This window comes from Nerophis ophidion, linkage group LG26, assembly GCF_033978795.1.
Source record: "Nerophis ophidion isolate RoL-2023_Sa linkage group LG26, RoL_Noph_v1.0, whole genome shotgun sequence".
In the NCBI taxonomy this organism is placed as follows: domain Eukaryota; kingdom Metazoa; phylum Chordata; class Actinopteri; order Syngnathiformes; family Syngnathidae; genus Nerophis; species Nerophis ophidion.
The window spans coordinates 10,150,102-10,165,101 of record NC_084636.1 but is presented as its reverse complement, the minus strand read 5'-3'; the positions used below and the strand labels follow the sequence as shown (position 1 = coordinate 10,165,101).

Here is a 15,000-nt window from a genome sequence, read left to right as displayed (position 1 = left end):
GAAATGTCAAAATCAATAGATTTCTTGTGCCAGGGATCCTAGTAAAGCTTATTTCTTTGACTTTCAAAATCAACAGTTTTCTCTCTAGAAAGTAAAATATTGAAAAACGGACGTTTGACTCATGCTCCTTGAACTCTCTGGAGCCGTATTACCACAAAAAAAAAAATCGGGTTATTTTACCGCATTTTTGGCGAAAAAATCAATAGGTTTCTTGTGCTGACAAACGTCTTTACGAAGCAGAAATCCAGAGATTTGCTACAAAAAACCCAAAACCAGTGAAGTTGGCACATTGTGTAAATGGTGAATAAAAACAGAATACAATGATTTGCAAATCCTTTTCAACTTATATTCAATTAAATAGACTCCAAAAACAAGATATTTAATGTTCCAACTGAGAAAAAAAAATTGGGGGGGGTAAATAATCATTAACTTACAATTTAATGGCAGAAAAAGTGGGCACATGGGCTTTTTTACCACTGTGTTACACGGCCTTTCCTTTTAACTACACTTAGTAACACGTGGTTGGAATCGTTTTGCTGAAATAAGCAGGGGCGTCCATGATAACGTTGCTTGGATGGCAACATATGTTTTTCCAAAACCTGTATGTACCTTTCAGCATTAATGGTGCCTTCACAGATGTGTAAGTTACCCATGCCTTGGGCACTAATACACCCCCATACCATCACAGATGCTGGCTTTTCAACTTTGCGCCTAGAACAATCCGGATGGTTCTTTTCCTCTTTAGGACATATAGAACGTACACAATTTCCCCCAAAAATTTGAAATGTGGTCTCGTCAGACCACAGACCACTTTTCCAATTTTCATTAGTCCATCTTAGATGAGCTCGGGCCCAGCTAGGACGGCGGCATTCCTGGGTGTTGTTGATAAATGGCTTTTGCTTTGCATAGTAGAGTTTTAACTTAGACCTACAGATGTAGCGACAAACTCTAGATAGATAGATAGTACTTTATTGATTGATTGACTGACTGTAGTTACTGACAGATTTATGAAGTGTTCCTGAGCCCATGTGGTGATATCCTTTACACACTGATGTCGCTTTTTGATGCATTCCCATCTGGGGGATTGACCTATATTCAATATATTTACGATTTACACAACGTGACAACTTCACTGATTTTGGGTTTTGTACTTTAAAGGATGATAACTCAGCCGCTGTAGGGAAAATCATTCAAAATCAATAGTGTTCTTCTTCAAAGACAAAAAAATATTAGAATCAATGAGTTGAAAACCCCCTGCGATGAGGGGGTGACTTGTCCAGGGTGTACCCCGGCTTCCGCCCAATTGAAGCTGAGATAGGCACCAGCACCCCCCGCGATCCCCAAAGGGAATAAGCGGTAGAAAATGGACGGATGGAGTTGAAAACCCATAATGTTTTACCTGTTTTACCCATCAAAAGAAATAGTTTCATTCCGCTGTGTTTTGGTTATGCAAAAAACTAGTGCTTTGTTTGTGGTGAAAACTCATTCAAAATCAATAGGCTTCTCGCTCGAAAATAAATACTGCAAGTACTGAATATTTGAAAAGATGAAAAAGTACAGCAAGGGCAGTAATTTGGCATTTAACTCATCTGAAGCCATTGGGAGTGGGAAAATGCTTCAAAATCAATAGCGTTCTCGATTGAAAATAAAACATTAGAAATGATGACTTGAAAAATGACGATGAAGGGAACCATGATCTCATTTGACTTTTGCTGTTTTACCTGAAGTATCCGCAGCCATATTTACATCATATAAATAGGTTTATTCTGCCATATTTGGGTTAAAATCAATAGATTTCTTGTGCTGACACTTGCCATAAATCCCTCAAATAGTGAAGAAGCGCTCCGACTGGCAGACCCGGTAAGAAGCAGAAATCTTGTGATGTGTTACTTTGACTGATAATACCTCAGCCACCGCAGGGGGAAAAAAAATCATTCAAAAATCAATAGTGTTCTTGCGTGGGAAAAAAAAGAAATACTAGGAGCGAGGAGTTGAAAATTGACTCGTGCTGTTTTACCAATCCACAATGCTATCAAAAGCAATAGCCTTATTCTGCTATATTGTAGTTCAAATCAATAGGTTTCTTGGGCTGCCGTGATTTCTTACTTTGACTGATGAAGAATCATTCAAAAATCAATAGGGTTCTTGCTTGAAAATAAGATGTAAGAAGTGATGAGGTTTTAAAAAAAAAGGGGATTTAAAGGCAATAATGCAGTAATTTGACATTTAACACATGCTGTTTTAGCCAAAGTGAAAAATCATTCAAAATCAATCGTGTTCTTGCTTGAAAATAGAATACAGCGCGAGGAAAAAGTTGAAAACTGACAACGGAGATGACTTAAAAGGAACCATGCAATCATTTGACATTTGACTAATGCCTCTTCACCCATCTGAAGCCATATTTACATCAAAAGCAATAGGTTTATTCTCCATAATTTAGTTGAAATCAGTAGGTTTCTTGTGCTGACACATGGCTTGAATCCCTGAAATACCGAGGGAGCGCTGTGTCTAAGAGAGCCCTAGGAAGCATACATCTAATGATTCGTTACTTTGAGTGATGACAACCACTGTAGTGGAAAATCATTCAAAATCAATAGTGTTCTTGCCTGAAAATAGAATACAGCGCAAGAAAAGGTTTGTTTAAAACTGACAATGAAGATGAATTAAAAGGAAATAAGTAATCATTTGACTCCTGCTTTTTTGCAGCCGGATGTACATCAAAGGCAATAGGTTTATTCGGCCTTATTTAGGTTAAAATCAATAGGTTTCTTTAGCTGACATATGGTGTGAATCCCTAAAACATTGTAATGAAAAGCCACTTAATATCATTAGTGTTCTTGTTTGAAAATGAAATACAAAAAACAATTTAAAAGTACATTTACATTTGACATCAAAAGCAATAGGGTTATTGTGCGTCAAAATAAATAGGTTTCTTGAAAGATTAAGATTATTCGAAACACGTGAGTGGAAGAGAAAAACTAAGAACTAATGATTGAGTGCTTAGTTCTGTCCAAAATAAATACATAAATCAAAGCCAATAGAGTTCTTGCACGAATGCAAGACATTGAAAAGGGTGAGTCGCAGAACTTTCGTCAAAATAAATAGGTTGCTTGAAAGATTAAGATTCTTTGAAATATGTGAGTGGAAGAGAACAACTAGGAACTAATGATTGAGTGATTTGTTGTTCTGTTAGAATAATAAATAAAAAAATTCAAAACCAATATGAATGCAAAACATTGAAAAGGATGAGTCATGGAATTACCGTCAAAATCAATAGATTTCTTGAAATATTCTATGAAATACGCGAGTCAAAAAGAAAACCTAGGAACTAAAGATTAAGTGATTTATTGTTTTGTCCGAATAAAAACAAACAAAATCAATAGAGTTCCGGCATGAATGCAAGACATTGAAAAAGGATGAGCCGCGGAATTTCCGTCAAAACAAATAGATTTCTTGAAAGATTCTTTGAAATATGTGAGTGGATGAGGAAAACCAGTAACTAATGATCGAGTGATTTGTTTTTTCCGTCTGAATAAAAAAAATAAAAAATAAAAAAATCAAAACCAATAGAGTTCTTCGATGAATGCAACACATTGAAAGTTGCGGAATTTCCATCAAATCTATAGGTTTTTTGTAAGATTCTTTGAATTATGTGACTGGAAGAGAAAAACTAGGAACTAATGATTGAGTGATTTGTTGTTCAGTCCGAATAAAAAACAACATTCAAAATCGATAGAGTTCTTGCATGAATGCAAGACATTGAAAATGATGAACCTTGGAATTTCCATCAAAATTAATAGATTTCTTGAACGATTCTTTGAAATATGTGAGTGGAAAATAAAAACTAGGAACTAATGATTGAGTGATTTAATCCGTCCGAATAAAAAAACAAAACATTCAAAACCAATAGATTTCTGGCATGAATGCAAGACATTGAAAAGGATGAGCCGCGAAATTTCCGTCAAAATCGATAGGTTTCTTGAAAGATTCTTTGAAATACGCGAGTCGAAGAGAAAAACTAGGGACTAATGATTGACTGATTTGTTTTACTGTCTGAATAAAAAAAATATATATCAAAAAATCAAAACCAATAGAGTTCTTACATGAATTTAACACATTGAAAGTTGCGGAATTTCCGTCAAAATCAATAGGGTTCTTGAAAGATTCTTTGAAATACGTGAGTTGAAGAGAAAAACTAGGGACTAATGATTGACTGATTTGTTTTTCTGTCTGAATAAAAAAAAAATATCAAAAAATCAAAACCAATAGAGTTCTTAGGTTGAAAGTTGCGGAATTTCCGTCAAAATCAATAGGTTTCTTGAAAGATTCTTTGAAATACGCGAGTCGAAGAGAAAAACTAGGGACTAATGATTAAATGATTTGTTTTTCTGTCTGAATAAAAAAAACAGTCAAAACCAATAGAGTTCTGGCATGGATGAAAGACATTGAAAAGGATGAGTCGCGGAATTTCCGTCAAAATCAATAGGTTTCTTGAAAGATTCTTTGAAATATGCGAGTCGAAGAGAAAAACTAGGGACTAATGATTGACTGATTTGTTTTTCTGTCTGAATAAAAAAAACATATATAAAAAAATCAAAACCAATAGAGTTCTTAGATTAATTTAACACATTGAAAGTTGCGGAATTTCCGTCAAAATCAATAGGTTTCTTGAAAGATTCTTTGAAATACGCAAGTCGAAGAGAAAAACTAGGGACTAATGATTAAATGATTTGTTTTTCTGTCTGAATAAAAAAAACAATCAAAACCAATAGAGTTCTGGCATGAATGAAAGACATTGAAAAGGATGAGTCGCGGAATTTCCGTCAAAATCAATAGGTTTCTTGAAAGATTCTTTGAAATACGCGAGTCGAAGAGAAAAACTAGGGACTAATGATTGACTGATTTGTTTTTATGTCTCAATAATTAATACAAAAAAATCAAAACCAATAGAGTTCTTAGATGAATGCAACACATTGAATTTCCGTCAAAATCAATAGGTTTCTTGAAAGATTCTTTGAAATACGCGAGTTGAAGAGAAAAACTCGGGACTAATGATTGACTGATTTGTTTTACTGTCTGAATAAAAAAAATATATATCAAAAAATCAAAACCAATAGAGTTCTTAGGTTGAAAGTTGCGGAATTTCCGTCAAAATCAATAAGTTTCTTGAAAGATTCTTTGAAATACGCGAGTCGAAGAGAAAAACTCGGGACTAATGATTGACTGATTTGTTTTTCTGTCTGAATAAAAAAAATATATATAAAAAAATCAAAACCAATAGAGTTCTTAGATGAATTTAACACATTGAAAGTTGCGGAATTTCCGTCAAAATCAATAGGTTTCTTGAAAGATTCTTTGAAATACGCGAGTTGAAGAGAAAAACTCGGGACTAATGATTGACTGATTTGTTTTACTGTCTGAATAAAAAAAATATACATCAAAAAATCAAAACCAATAGAGTTCTTAGATGAATTTAACACATTGAAAGTTGCGGAATTTCCGTCAAAATCAATAGGTTTCTTGAAAGATTCTTTGAAATACGCGAGTCGAAGAGAAAAACTAGGGACTAATGATTGACTGATTTGTTTTTATGTCTCAATAATTAATACAAAAAAATCAAAACCAATAGAGTTCTTAGATGAATGCAACACATTGAATTTCCGTCAAAATCAATAGGTTTCTTGAAAGATTCTTTGAAATACGCGAGTTGAAGAGAAAAACTAGGGACTAATGATTGACTGATTTGTTTTTCTGTCTGAATAAAAAAAAAAATATCAAAAAATCAAAACCAATAGAGTTCTTAGGTTGAAAGTTGCGGAATTTCCGTCAAAATCAATAAGTTTCTTGAAAGATTCTTTGAAATACGCGAGTCGAAGAGAAAAACTCGGGACTAATGATTGACTGATTTGTTTTTCTGTCTGAATAAAAAAAATATATATAAAAAAATCAAAACCAATAGAGTTCTTAGATGAATTTACACATTGAAAGTTGCGGAATTTCCGTCAAAATCAATAGGTTTCTTGAAAGATTCTTTGAAATACGCGAGTTGAAGAGAAAAACTAGGGACTAATGATTAAATGATTTGTTTTTCTGTCTGAATAAAAAAAACTGTCAAAACCAATAGAGTTCTGGCATGGATGAAAGACATTGAAAAGGATGAGTCGCGGAATTTCCGTCAAAATCAATAGGTTTCTTGAAAGATTCTTTGAAATATGCGAGTCGAAGAGAAAAACTAGGGACTAATGATTGACTGATTTGTTTTTCTGTCTGAATGAAAAAAAAAAAAAAAAAAAAATCTAAATTACTAGAGTTCTTAGATGAATTTATACATTGAAAGTTGCGGAATTTCCGTCAAAATCAATAGGTTTCTTGAAAGATTCTTTGAAATACGCGAGTCGAAGAGAAAAACTAGGGACTAATGATTAAAGGATTTGTTTTTCCGTCTCAATAAAAAAAACAATCAAAACCAATAGAGTTCTGGCATGAATGCAAGACATTGAAAAGGATGAGTCGCGGAATTTCCGTCAAAATCAATAGGTTTCTTGAAAGATTCTTTGAAATAGGCAAGTCGAAGAGAAAAACTAGGGATTAATTATTGAGTGATTTGTTTTTCTGTCTGAATAAAAAAATATTTATCAAAATATCAAAACCAATAGAGTTCTTAGATGAATTTAACACATTGAAAGTTGCGGAATTTCCGTCAAAATCAATAGGTTTCTTGAAAGATTCTTTGAAATACGCGAGTCAAAGAGAAAAACTAGGGACTAATGATTGAGTGATTTGTTTTTTTGTCTGAATAAAAAAAAAAATCAAAACCAATAGAGTTCTGGCATGAATGCAAGACATTGAAAAGGATGAGTCGCAGAATTTCCGTAAAAATCAATAGATTTCGTGCAAGATTTTTTTAAAAATGTGAGTGAAAAAAAAGCTAATGAGTGACTGATTTGTTGTTTTGTCCGGATAAAAACAAACACAAAAAAAAATCAATACAGTCCTGGCATGAATGCAATACGTAGAAAAGCATGAGTCACAAAATTTCCGTCAAAATCAATAGGTTTCTTGAAAGATTCTTTGAAATACGCGAGTCGCAGAGAAAAACTAGGAACTAATGATTGGCTGATTTGTTTTTATGTCTCAATAATAAATAGAAAAAAATCAAAACCAATAGAGTTATTAGAGGAATTTAACACATTGAAAGTTGCGGAATTTCCGTCAAAATCAATAGGTTTCTTGAAAGATTCTTTGAAATACGCGAGTCGCAGAGAAAAACTAGGAACTAATGATTGGCTGATTTGTTTTTATGTCTCCATAATAAATACAAAAAAATCAAAACCAATAGAGTTATTAGAGGAATTTAACACATTGAAAGTTGCGGAATTTCCGTCAAAATCAATAGGTTTCTTGAAAGATTCTTTGAAATACGCAAGTCAAAGAGAAAAACTAGGGACTAATGATTGAGTGATTTGTTTTTTTGTCTGAATAAAAAAAAAATCAAAACCAATAGAGTTCTGGCATGAATCCAAGACACTGAAAAGGATGAGTCGCAGAATTTCCGTAAAAATCAATAGATTTCGTGCAAGATTTTTTTTAAAATGTGAGTGAAAAAAAAGCTAATGAGTGACTGATTTGTTGTTTTGTCCGGATAAAAACAAACACAAAAGAAAATCAATACAGTCCTGGCATGAATGCAATACATAGAAAAGGTTGAGCCGCGGAATTTCCGTCAAAATCAATAGGTTTCTTGAAAGATTCTTTGAAATACGCGAGTTGAAGAGAAAAACTAGGGACTAATGATTGACTGATTTGTTTTTATGTCTCAATAATTAATACAAAAAAATCAAAACCAATAGAGTTCTTAGATGAATGCAACACATTGAATTTCCGTCAAAATCAATAGGTTTCTTGAAAGATTCTTTGAAATACACGAGTCGAAGAGAAAAACTAGGGACTAATGATTGACTGATTTGTTTTTCTGTCTGAATAAAAAAAAAAAATATATCAAAAAATCAAAACCAATAGAGTTCTTAGATGAATGCAACACATTGAAAGTTGCGGAATTTCCGTCAAAATCAATAGGTTTCTTGATACATTATTTGAAATACACGAGTCGAAGAGAAAAACTAGGGACTAATGATTGACTGATTTGTTTTTCCGTCTGAATTTTTAAAAAATTGTCAAAACCAATAGAGTTCTTAAATGAAAGCAACACACTGAAAAGGATGAGTTGCGGAATTTCTGTAAAAATCAATAGATTTCGTGCAAGATTTTTTTAAATGTGTGAGTGAAAAAAAAGCTAATGAGTGACTGATTTGTTGTTTTGTCCGGATAAATACGAACACAAAAAAAATCAATAGAGTTCTGGCATGAATGCAATACATAGAAAAGCATGAGTCACAAAATTTCCATCAAAATCAATAGGTTTCTTGAAAGATTCTTTGAAATACGCGAGTCGCAGAGAAAAACTAGGAACTAATGATTGGCTGATTTGTTTTTATGTCTCAATAATAAATACAAAAAAATCAAAACCAATAGAGTTCTTAGATGAATGCAACACATTGAATTTCCGTCAAAATCAATAGGTTTCTTGAAAGATTCTTTGAAATACGCGAGTTGAAGAGAAAAACTAGGTACTAATGATTGACTGATTTGTTTTTCTGTCTGAATAAAAAAATATATATATCCAAAAATCAAAACCAATAGAGTTCTTGGATGAATGCAACACATTGAAAGTTGCGGAATTTCCGTCAAAATCAATAGGTTTCTTGAAACATTCTTTGAAATACACGAGTCGAAGAGAAAAACTAGGGACTAATGATTGACTGATTTGTTTTTCCGTCTGAATTTTTAAAAAATTGTCAAAACCAATAGAGTTCTTAAATGAAAGCAACACACTGAAAAGGATGAGTTGCGGAATTTCTGTAAAAATCAATAGATTTCGTGCAAGATTTTTTTAAATGTGTGAGTGAAAAAAAAGCTAATGAGTGACTGATTTGTTGTTTTGTCCGGATAAATACAAACACAAAAAAAATCAATAGAGTCCTGGCATGAATGCAATACATAGAAAAGCATGAGTCACAAAATTTCCATCAAAATCAATAGGTTTCTTGAAAGATTCTTTGAAATACGCGAGTTGCAGAGAAAAACTAGGAACTAATGATTGGCTGATTTGTTTTTATGTCTCAATAATAAATACAAAAAAATCAAAACCAATAGAGTTCTTAGAGGAATTTAACACATTGAAAGTTGCGGAATTTCCGTCAAAATCGATAGGTTTCTTGTAGTGAAAAGATAGTTTATATAAACACAATGATAAAACTCCCTAAGGCAGAAGAAACTTATATAAGACTCATATAAGGTCAAATATGGTGAAAAAAAAATCAATAGCGTTCTTTACCTCTCCTCTTGGCGTCCCGCCTGAGGCTGCCGGGCCTGCTGAGCGGCGGCTGGAGCTCCGTCTCCGCGGACATCCTCAGGCTCCCACTGGGCTGGACCGGCCTCCGCTGGGCTCCTGGCGGGCTGACGGCGCGGCGGCGGTGGCGGGTGCGTGCGTGCGAGTCCGGGCACAGTGGCTCATGGGAGAGGGAGGGGCCACTGCTGCTTCAGCCCTGACGCCACATCCAGGTAGCACACACACACAGCTGGGGACACACAACACACAACACAACACACGTTGGACGCTTGTTGTGACTGGCGGCGGGCAGCCTTGAGGACCTGTTGCCCACGGTTACGCTGACTTCAAAAACATTTATGCATCTGCAGTGTCAGGGGAGTGCAAACTTAGATCAAAATCAAAGGGCCACTTTTGATACATTTTTGTATATTAAAGTATTTATATATGCTAAACTTAGCAGAAACAAAGCATTTTTTTACATCATTTTGCCATACATTAGGCATTTTCGAGCAACAAAAAGGCAGAAATTAAGTAAATACACCAAAATTACAGTAGCATTACACTATCAGCTGTTTAGTATCGAGGCCACTGATTGGCTCAAGCAGCATTTTTAACGTTAACATGCTAACTTATGCTAAAATTAGCAGTAACAAAGCGATTTTTACATAATTTTGCCATACATTACGCATTTTCGAGCAACAAAATGGACGAAATGAAGTAAATACACCAAAATTACAGTAGCATTACACTATCAGCTGTTCAGCATCGAGGCCACTGATTGGCTCAGACTCAGGCAGCATTTTTAACGTTAACATGCTAACTTATGCTAAAATTAGCAGTAACAAAGCGATTTTTACATCATTTTGCCATACATTACGTATTTTCGAGCAACAAAATGGACGAAATGAAGTAAATATAGCAAAATTACAGTAGCATTACACTATCAGCTGTTCAGCATCGAGGCCACTGATTGGCTTGGGCTCAGGCAGCATTTTTAACGTTAACACGCTAAATTATGCTAAAATTAGCAGTAACAAAGCATTTTTTACATAATTTTGCCATACATTACGCATTTTCGAGCAACAAAATAGCAGAGATGAAGTAAATACACCAAAATTACAGTAGCATTACACTATCAGCTGTTCAGTATCGAGGCCACTGATTGGCTCAGACTCAGGCAGCATTTTTAACGTTAACATGCTAACTTATGCTAAAATTAGCAGTAACAAAGCGATTTTTACATAATTTTGCCATACATTACGCATTTTCGAGCAACAAAATAGCAGAGATGAAGTAAATATAGCAAAATTACAGTAGCATTACACTATCAGCTGTTTAGTATCGAGGCCACTGATTGGCTCAGGCTCAGGCAGCATTTTTAACGTTAACATGCTAACTTATGCTAAAATTAGCTGTAACAAAGCGATTTTTACATAATTTTGCCATACATTACGCATTTTCGAGCAACAAAATAGCAGAGATGAAGTAAATATAGCAAAATTACAGTAGCATTACACTATCAGCTGTTCAGTATCGAGGCCACTGATTGGCTTAGGCTCAGGCAGCATTTTTAACGTTAACATGCTAACTTATGCTAAAATTAGCAGTAACAAAGCATTTTTTACATAATTTGCCATACATTACACATTTTCGAGCAACAAAATGGCAGAAAAGAAGTAAATACACCAACATTACAGTAGCATTACACTATCAGCTGTTTAGTATCGAGGCCACTGATTGGCTCAGGCTCAGGCAGCATTTTTAACGTTAACATGCTAAATTATGCTAAAATTAGCAGTAACAAAGCATTTTTTACATAATTTTGCCATACATTACGCATTTTCGAGCAACAAAATAGCAGAGATGAAGTAAATATAGCAACATTACAGTAGCATTACACTATCAGCTGTTCAGTATCGAGGCCACTGATTGGCTTAGGCTCAGGCAGCATTTTTAACGTTAACATGCTAACTTATGCTAAAATTAGCAGTAACAAAGCAATTTTTACATAATTTTGCCATACATTACGCATTTTCGAGCAACAAAATGGCAGAAATGAAGTAAATACACCAACATTACAGTAGCATTACACTATCAGCTGTTTAGTATCGAGGCCACTGATTGGCTCAGGCAGCATTTTTAACGTTAACATGCTAACTTATGCTAATATTAGCAGTAACAAAGCATTTTTTACATAATTTTGCCATAAATTAGGCATTTTCAGCAACAAAATGGATGAAATGAAGTAAATATAGCAAAATTACAGTAGAATTACACTATCAGCTGTTCAGTATCGAGGTCAGTGATTGGCTCAGGCAGCATTTTTAACATTAGCATGCTAACTTTTCCACATTAGCATGCCAACTTTTTTTTGCTATATGACCCTCGGACCCAAATATCTTGCTAACTCTTAGCATGCTAACGTTACCATGCAAAATTGGGTTTCCAAACTTGAATAAAAATTGAGGGGCCAGTTTCATATTTTTTTTTACATATTAAAGATAATGAAACCAAAATATGTTAAACTTAGCGGTTTAAAAAAAAGTATATTTTACATAACTTTGCCATACATTACGCATTTTCGAGCAACAAAATGGCAGAAATTAAGTAAATACACCAAAATTACAGTAGCATTACACTATCAGCTGTTTAGTATCGAGGCCACTGATTGGCTCAGGCTCAGGCAGCATTTTTAACGTTAACATGCTAACTTATGCTAAAATTAGCAGTAACAAAGCATTTTTTACATAGCTTTGCCATACATTACGCATTTTCGAGCAACAAAATGGCAGAAATGAAGTAAATACACCAAAATTACAGTAGCATTACACTATCAGCTGTTCAGCATCGAGGCCACTGATTGGCTCAGACTCAGGCAGCATTTTTAACGTTAACATGCTAACTTATGCTAAAATTAGCAGTAACAAAGCGATTTTTACATAATTTTGCCATACATTACGCATTTTCGAGCAACAAAATGGCAGAGATGAAGTAAATACACCAAAATTACAGTAGCATTACACTATCAGCTGTTCAGTATCGAGGCCACTGATTGGCTCAGGCTCAGGCAGCATTTTTAACGTTAACATGCTAACTTATGCTAAAATTAGCAGTAACAAAGCGATTTTTACATAATTTTGCCATACATTACGCATTTTCGAGCAACAAAATGGCAGAGATGAAGTAAATACACCAAAATTACAGTAGCATTACACTATCAGCTGTTCAGCATCGAGGCCACTGATTGGCTTGGGCTCAGGCAGCATTTTTAACGTTAACATGCTAAATTATGCTAAAATTAGCAGTAACAAAGCATTTTTTACATAATTTTGCCATACATTACGCATTTTCGAGCAACAAAATGGCAGAAATGAAGTAAATACACCAAAATTACAGTAGCATTACACTATCAGCTGTTCAGCATCGAGGCCACTGATTGGCTCAGACTCAGGCAGCATTTTTAACGTTAACATGCTAACTTATGCTAAAATTAGCAGTAACAAAGCGATTTTTACATAATTTTGCAATACATTACGCATTTTCGAGCAACAAAATGGCAGAGATGAAGTAAATACACCAAAATTACAGTAGCATTACACTATCAGCTGTTCAGCATCGAGGCCACTGATTGGCTCAGACTCAGGCAGCATTTTTAACGTTAACATGCTAACTTATGCTAAAATTAGCAGTAACAAAGCGATTTTTACATCATTTTGCCATACATTAGGCATTTTCGAGCAACAAAAAGGCAGAAATGAAGTAAATACACCAAAATTACAGTAGCATTACACTATCAGCTGTTCAGCATCGAGGCCACTGATTGGCTCAGACTCAGGCAGCATATTTAACGTTAACATGCTAACTTATGCTAAAATTAGCAGTAACAAAGCGATTTTTACATAATTTTGCCATACATTACGCATTTTCGAGCAACAAAATGGCAGAGATGAAGTAAATACACCAAAATTACAGTAGCATTACACTATCAGCTGTTCAGCATCGAGGCCACTGATTGGCTTGGGCTCAGGCAGCATTTTTAACGTTAACATGCTAAATTATGCTAAAATTAGCAGTAACAAAGCATTTTTTACATAATTTTGCCATACATTATGCATTTTCGAGCAACAAAATGGCAGAAATGAAGTAAATACACCAAAATTACAGTAGCATTACACTATCAGCTGTTCAGCATCGAGGCCACTGATTGGCTCAGACTCAGGCAGCATTTTTAACGTTAACATGCTAACTTATGCTAAAATTAGCACTAACAAAGCGATTTTTACATAATTTTGCCATACATTACGCATTTTCGAGCAACAAAATGGCAGAGATGAAGTAAATACACCAAAATTACAGTAGCATTACACTATCAGCTGTTTAGTATCGAGGCCACTGATTGGCTCAGGCTCAGGCAGCATTTTTAACGTTAACATGCTAACTTATGCTAAAATTAGCAGTAACAAAGCATTTTTTACATAATTTTGCCATACATTACGCAGTTTCGAGCAACAAAATAGCAGAGATGAAGTAAATACAGCAAAATTACAGTAGCATTACACTATCAGCTGTTCAGTATCAAGGCCACTGATTGGCTCAGGCTCAGGCAGCATTTTTAACGTTAACATGCTAACTTATGCTAAAATTAGCAGTAACAAAGCGATTTTTACATAATTTTGCCATACATTACGCATTTTCGAGCAACAAAATGGCAGAGATGAAGTAAATACACCAAAATTACAGTAGCATTACACTATCAGCTGTTCAGCATCGAGGCCACTGATTGGCTCAGGCGCAGGCAGCATTTTTAACGTTAACATGCTAATAACTTATGCTAAAATTAGCAGTAACAAAGCATTTTTTACATAACTTTGCCATACATTACGCATTTTCGAGCAACAAAATGGCAGAAAAGAAGTAAATACACCAAAATTACAGTAGCATTACACTATCAGCTGTTCAGCATCGAGGCCACTGATTGGCTCAGACTCAGGCAGCATTTTTAACGTTAACATGCTAACTTATGCTAAAATTAGCAGTAACAAAGCGATTTTTACATAATTTTGCCATACATTACGCATTTTCGAGCAACAAAATGGCAGAGATGAAGTAAATACACCAAAATTACAGTAGCATTACACTATCAGCTGTTCAGCATCGAGGCCACTGATTGGCTCAGACTCAGGCAGCATTTTTAACGTTAACATGCTAACTTATGCTAAAATTAGCAGTAACAAAGCGATTTTTACATAATTTTGCCATACATTACGCATTTTCGAGCAACAAAATGGCAGAGATGAAGTAAATACACCAAAATTACAGTAGCATTACACTATCAGCTGTTCAGCATCGAGGCCACTGATTGGGTCAGACTCAGGCAGCATTTTTAACGTTAACATGCTAACTTATGCTAAAATTAGCAGTAACAAAGCAATTTTTACATAATTTTGCCATACATTACGCATTTTCGAGCAACAAAATGGCAGAAATGAAGTAAATACACCAACATTACAGTAGCATTACACTATCAGCTGTTCAGTATCGAGGCCACTGATTGGCTTGGGCTCAGGCAGCATTTTTAACGTTAACATGCTAAATTATGCTAAAATTAG

At 34.6% G+C, this 15,000-nt stretch overlaps 1 protein-coding gene across 5 annotated transcripts in view; it reads right to left on the bottom strand.

Moving 5' to 3' along the window:
- The window catches only part of dab1a (DAB adaptor protein 1a), a 708,809-nt gene that overhangs the window by 175,635 nt on the left and 518,174 nt on the right, over positions 1-15,000 (bottom strand). For all 5 annotated transcript variants that reach the window (XM_061888190.1, XM_061888192.1, XM_061888191.1 and 2 more), the window contains exon 7: positions 9,395-9,638. In XM_061888190.1, the coding sequence (XP_061744174.1) occupies positions 9,395-9,467 (73 nt within the window). In that variant the 5' untranslated portion in view covers positions 9,468-9,638. The remainder of the gene's footprint in view (positions 1-9,394; positions 9,639-15,000) is intronic.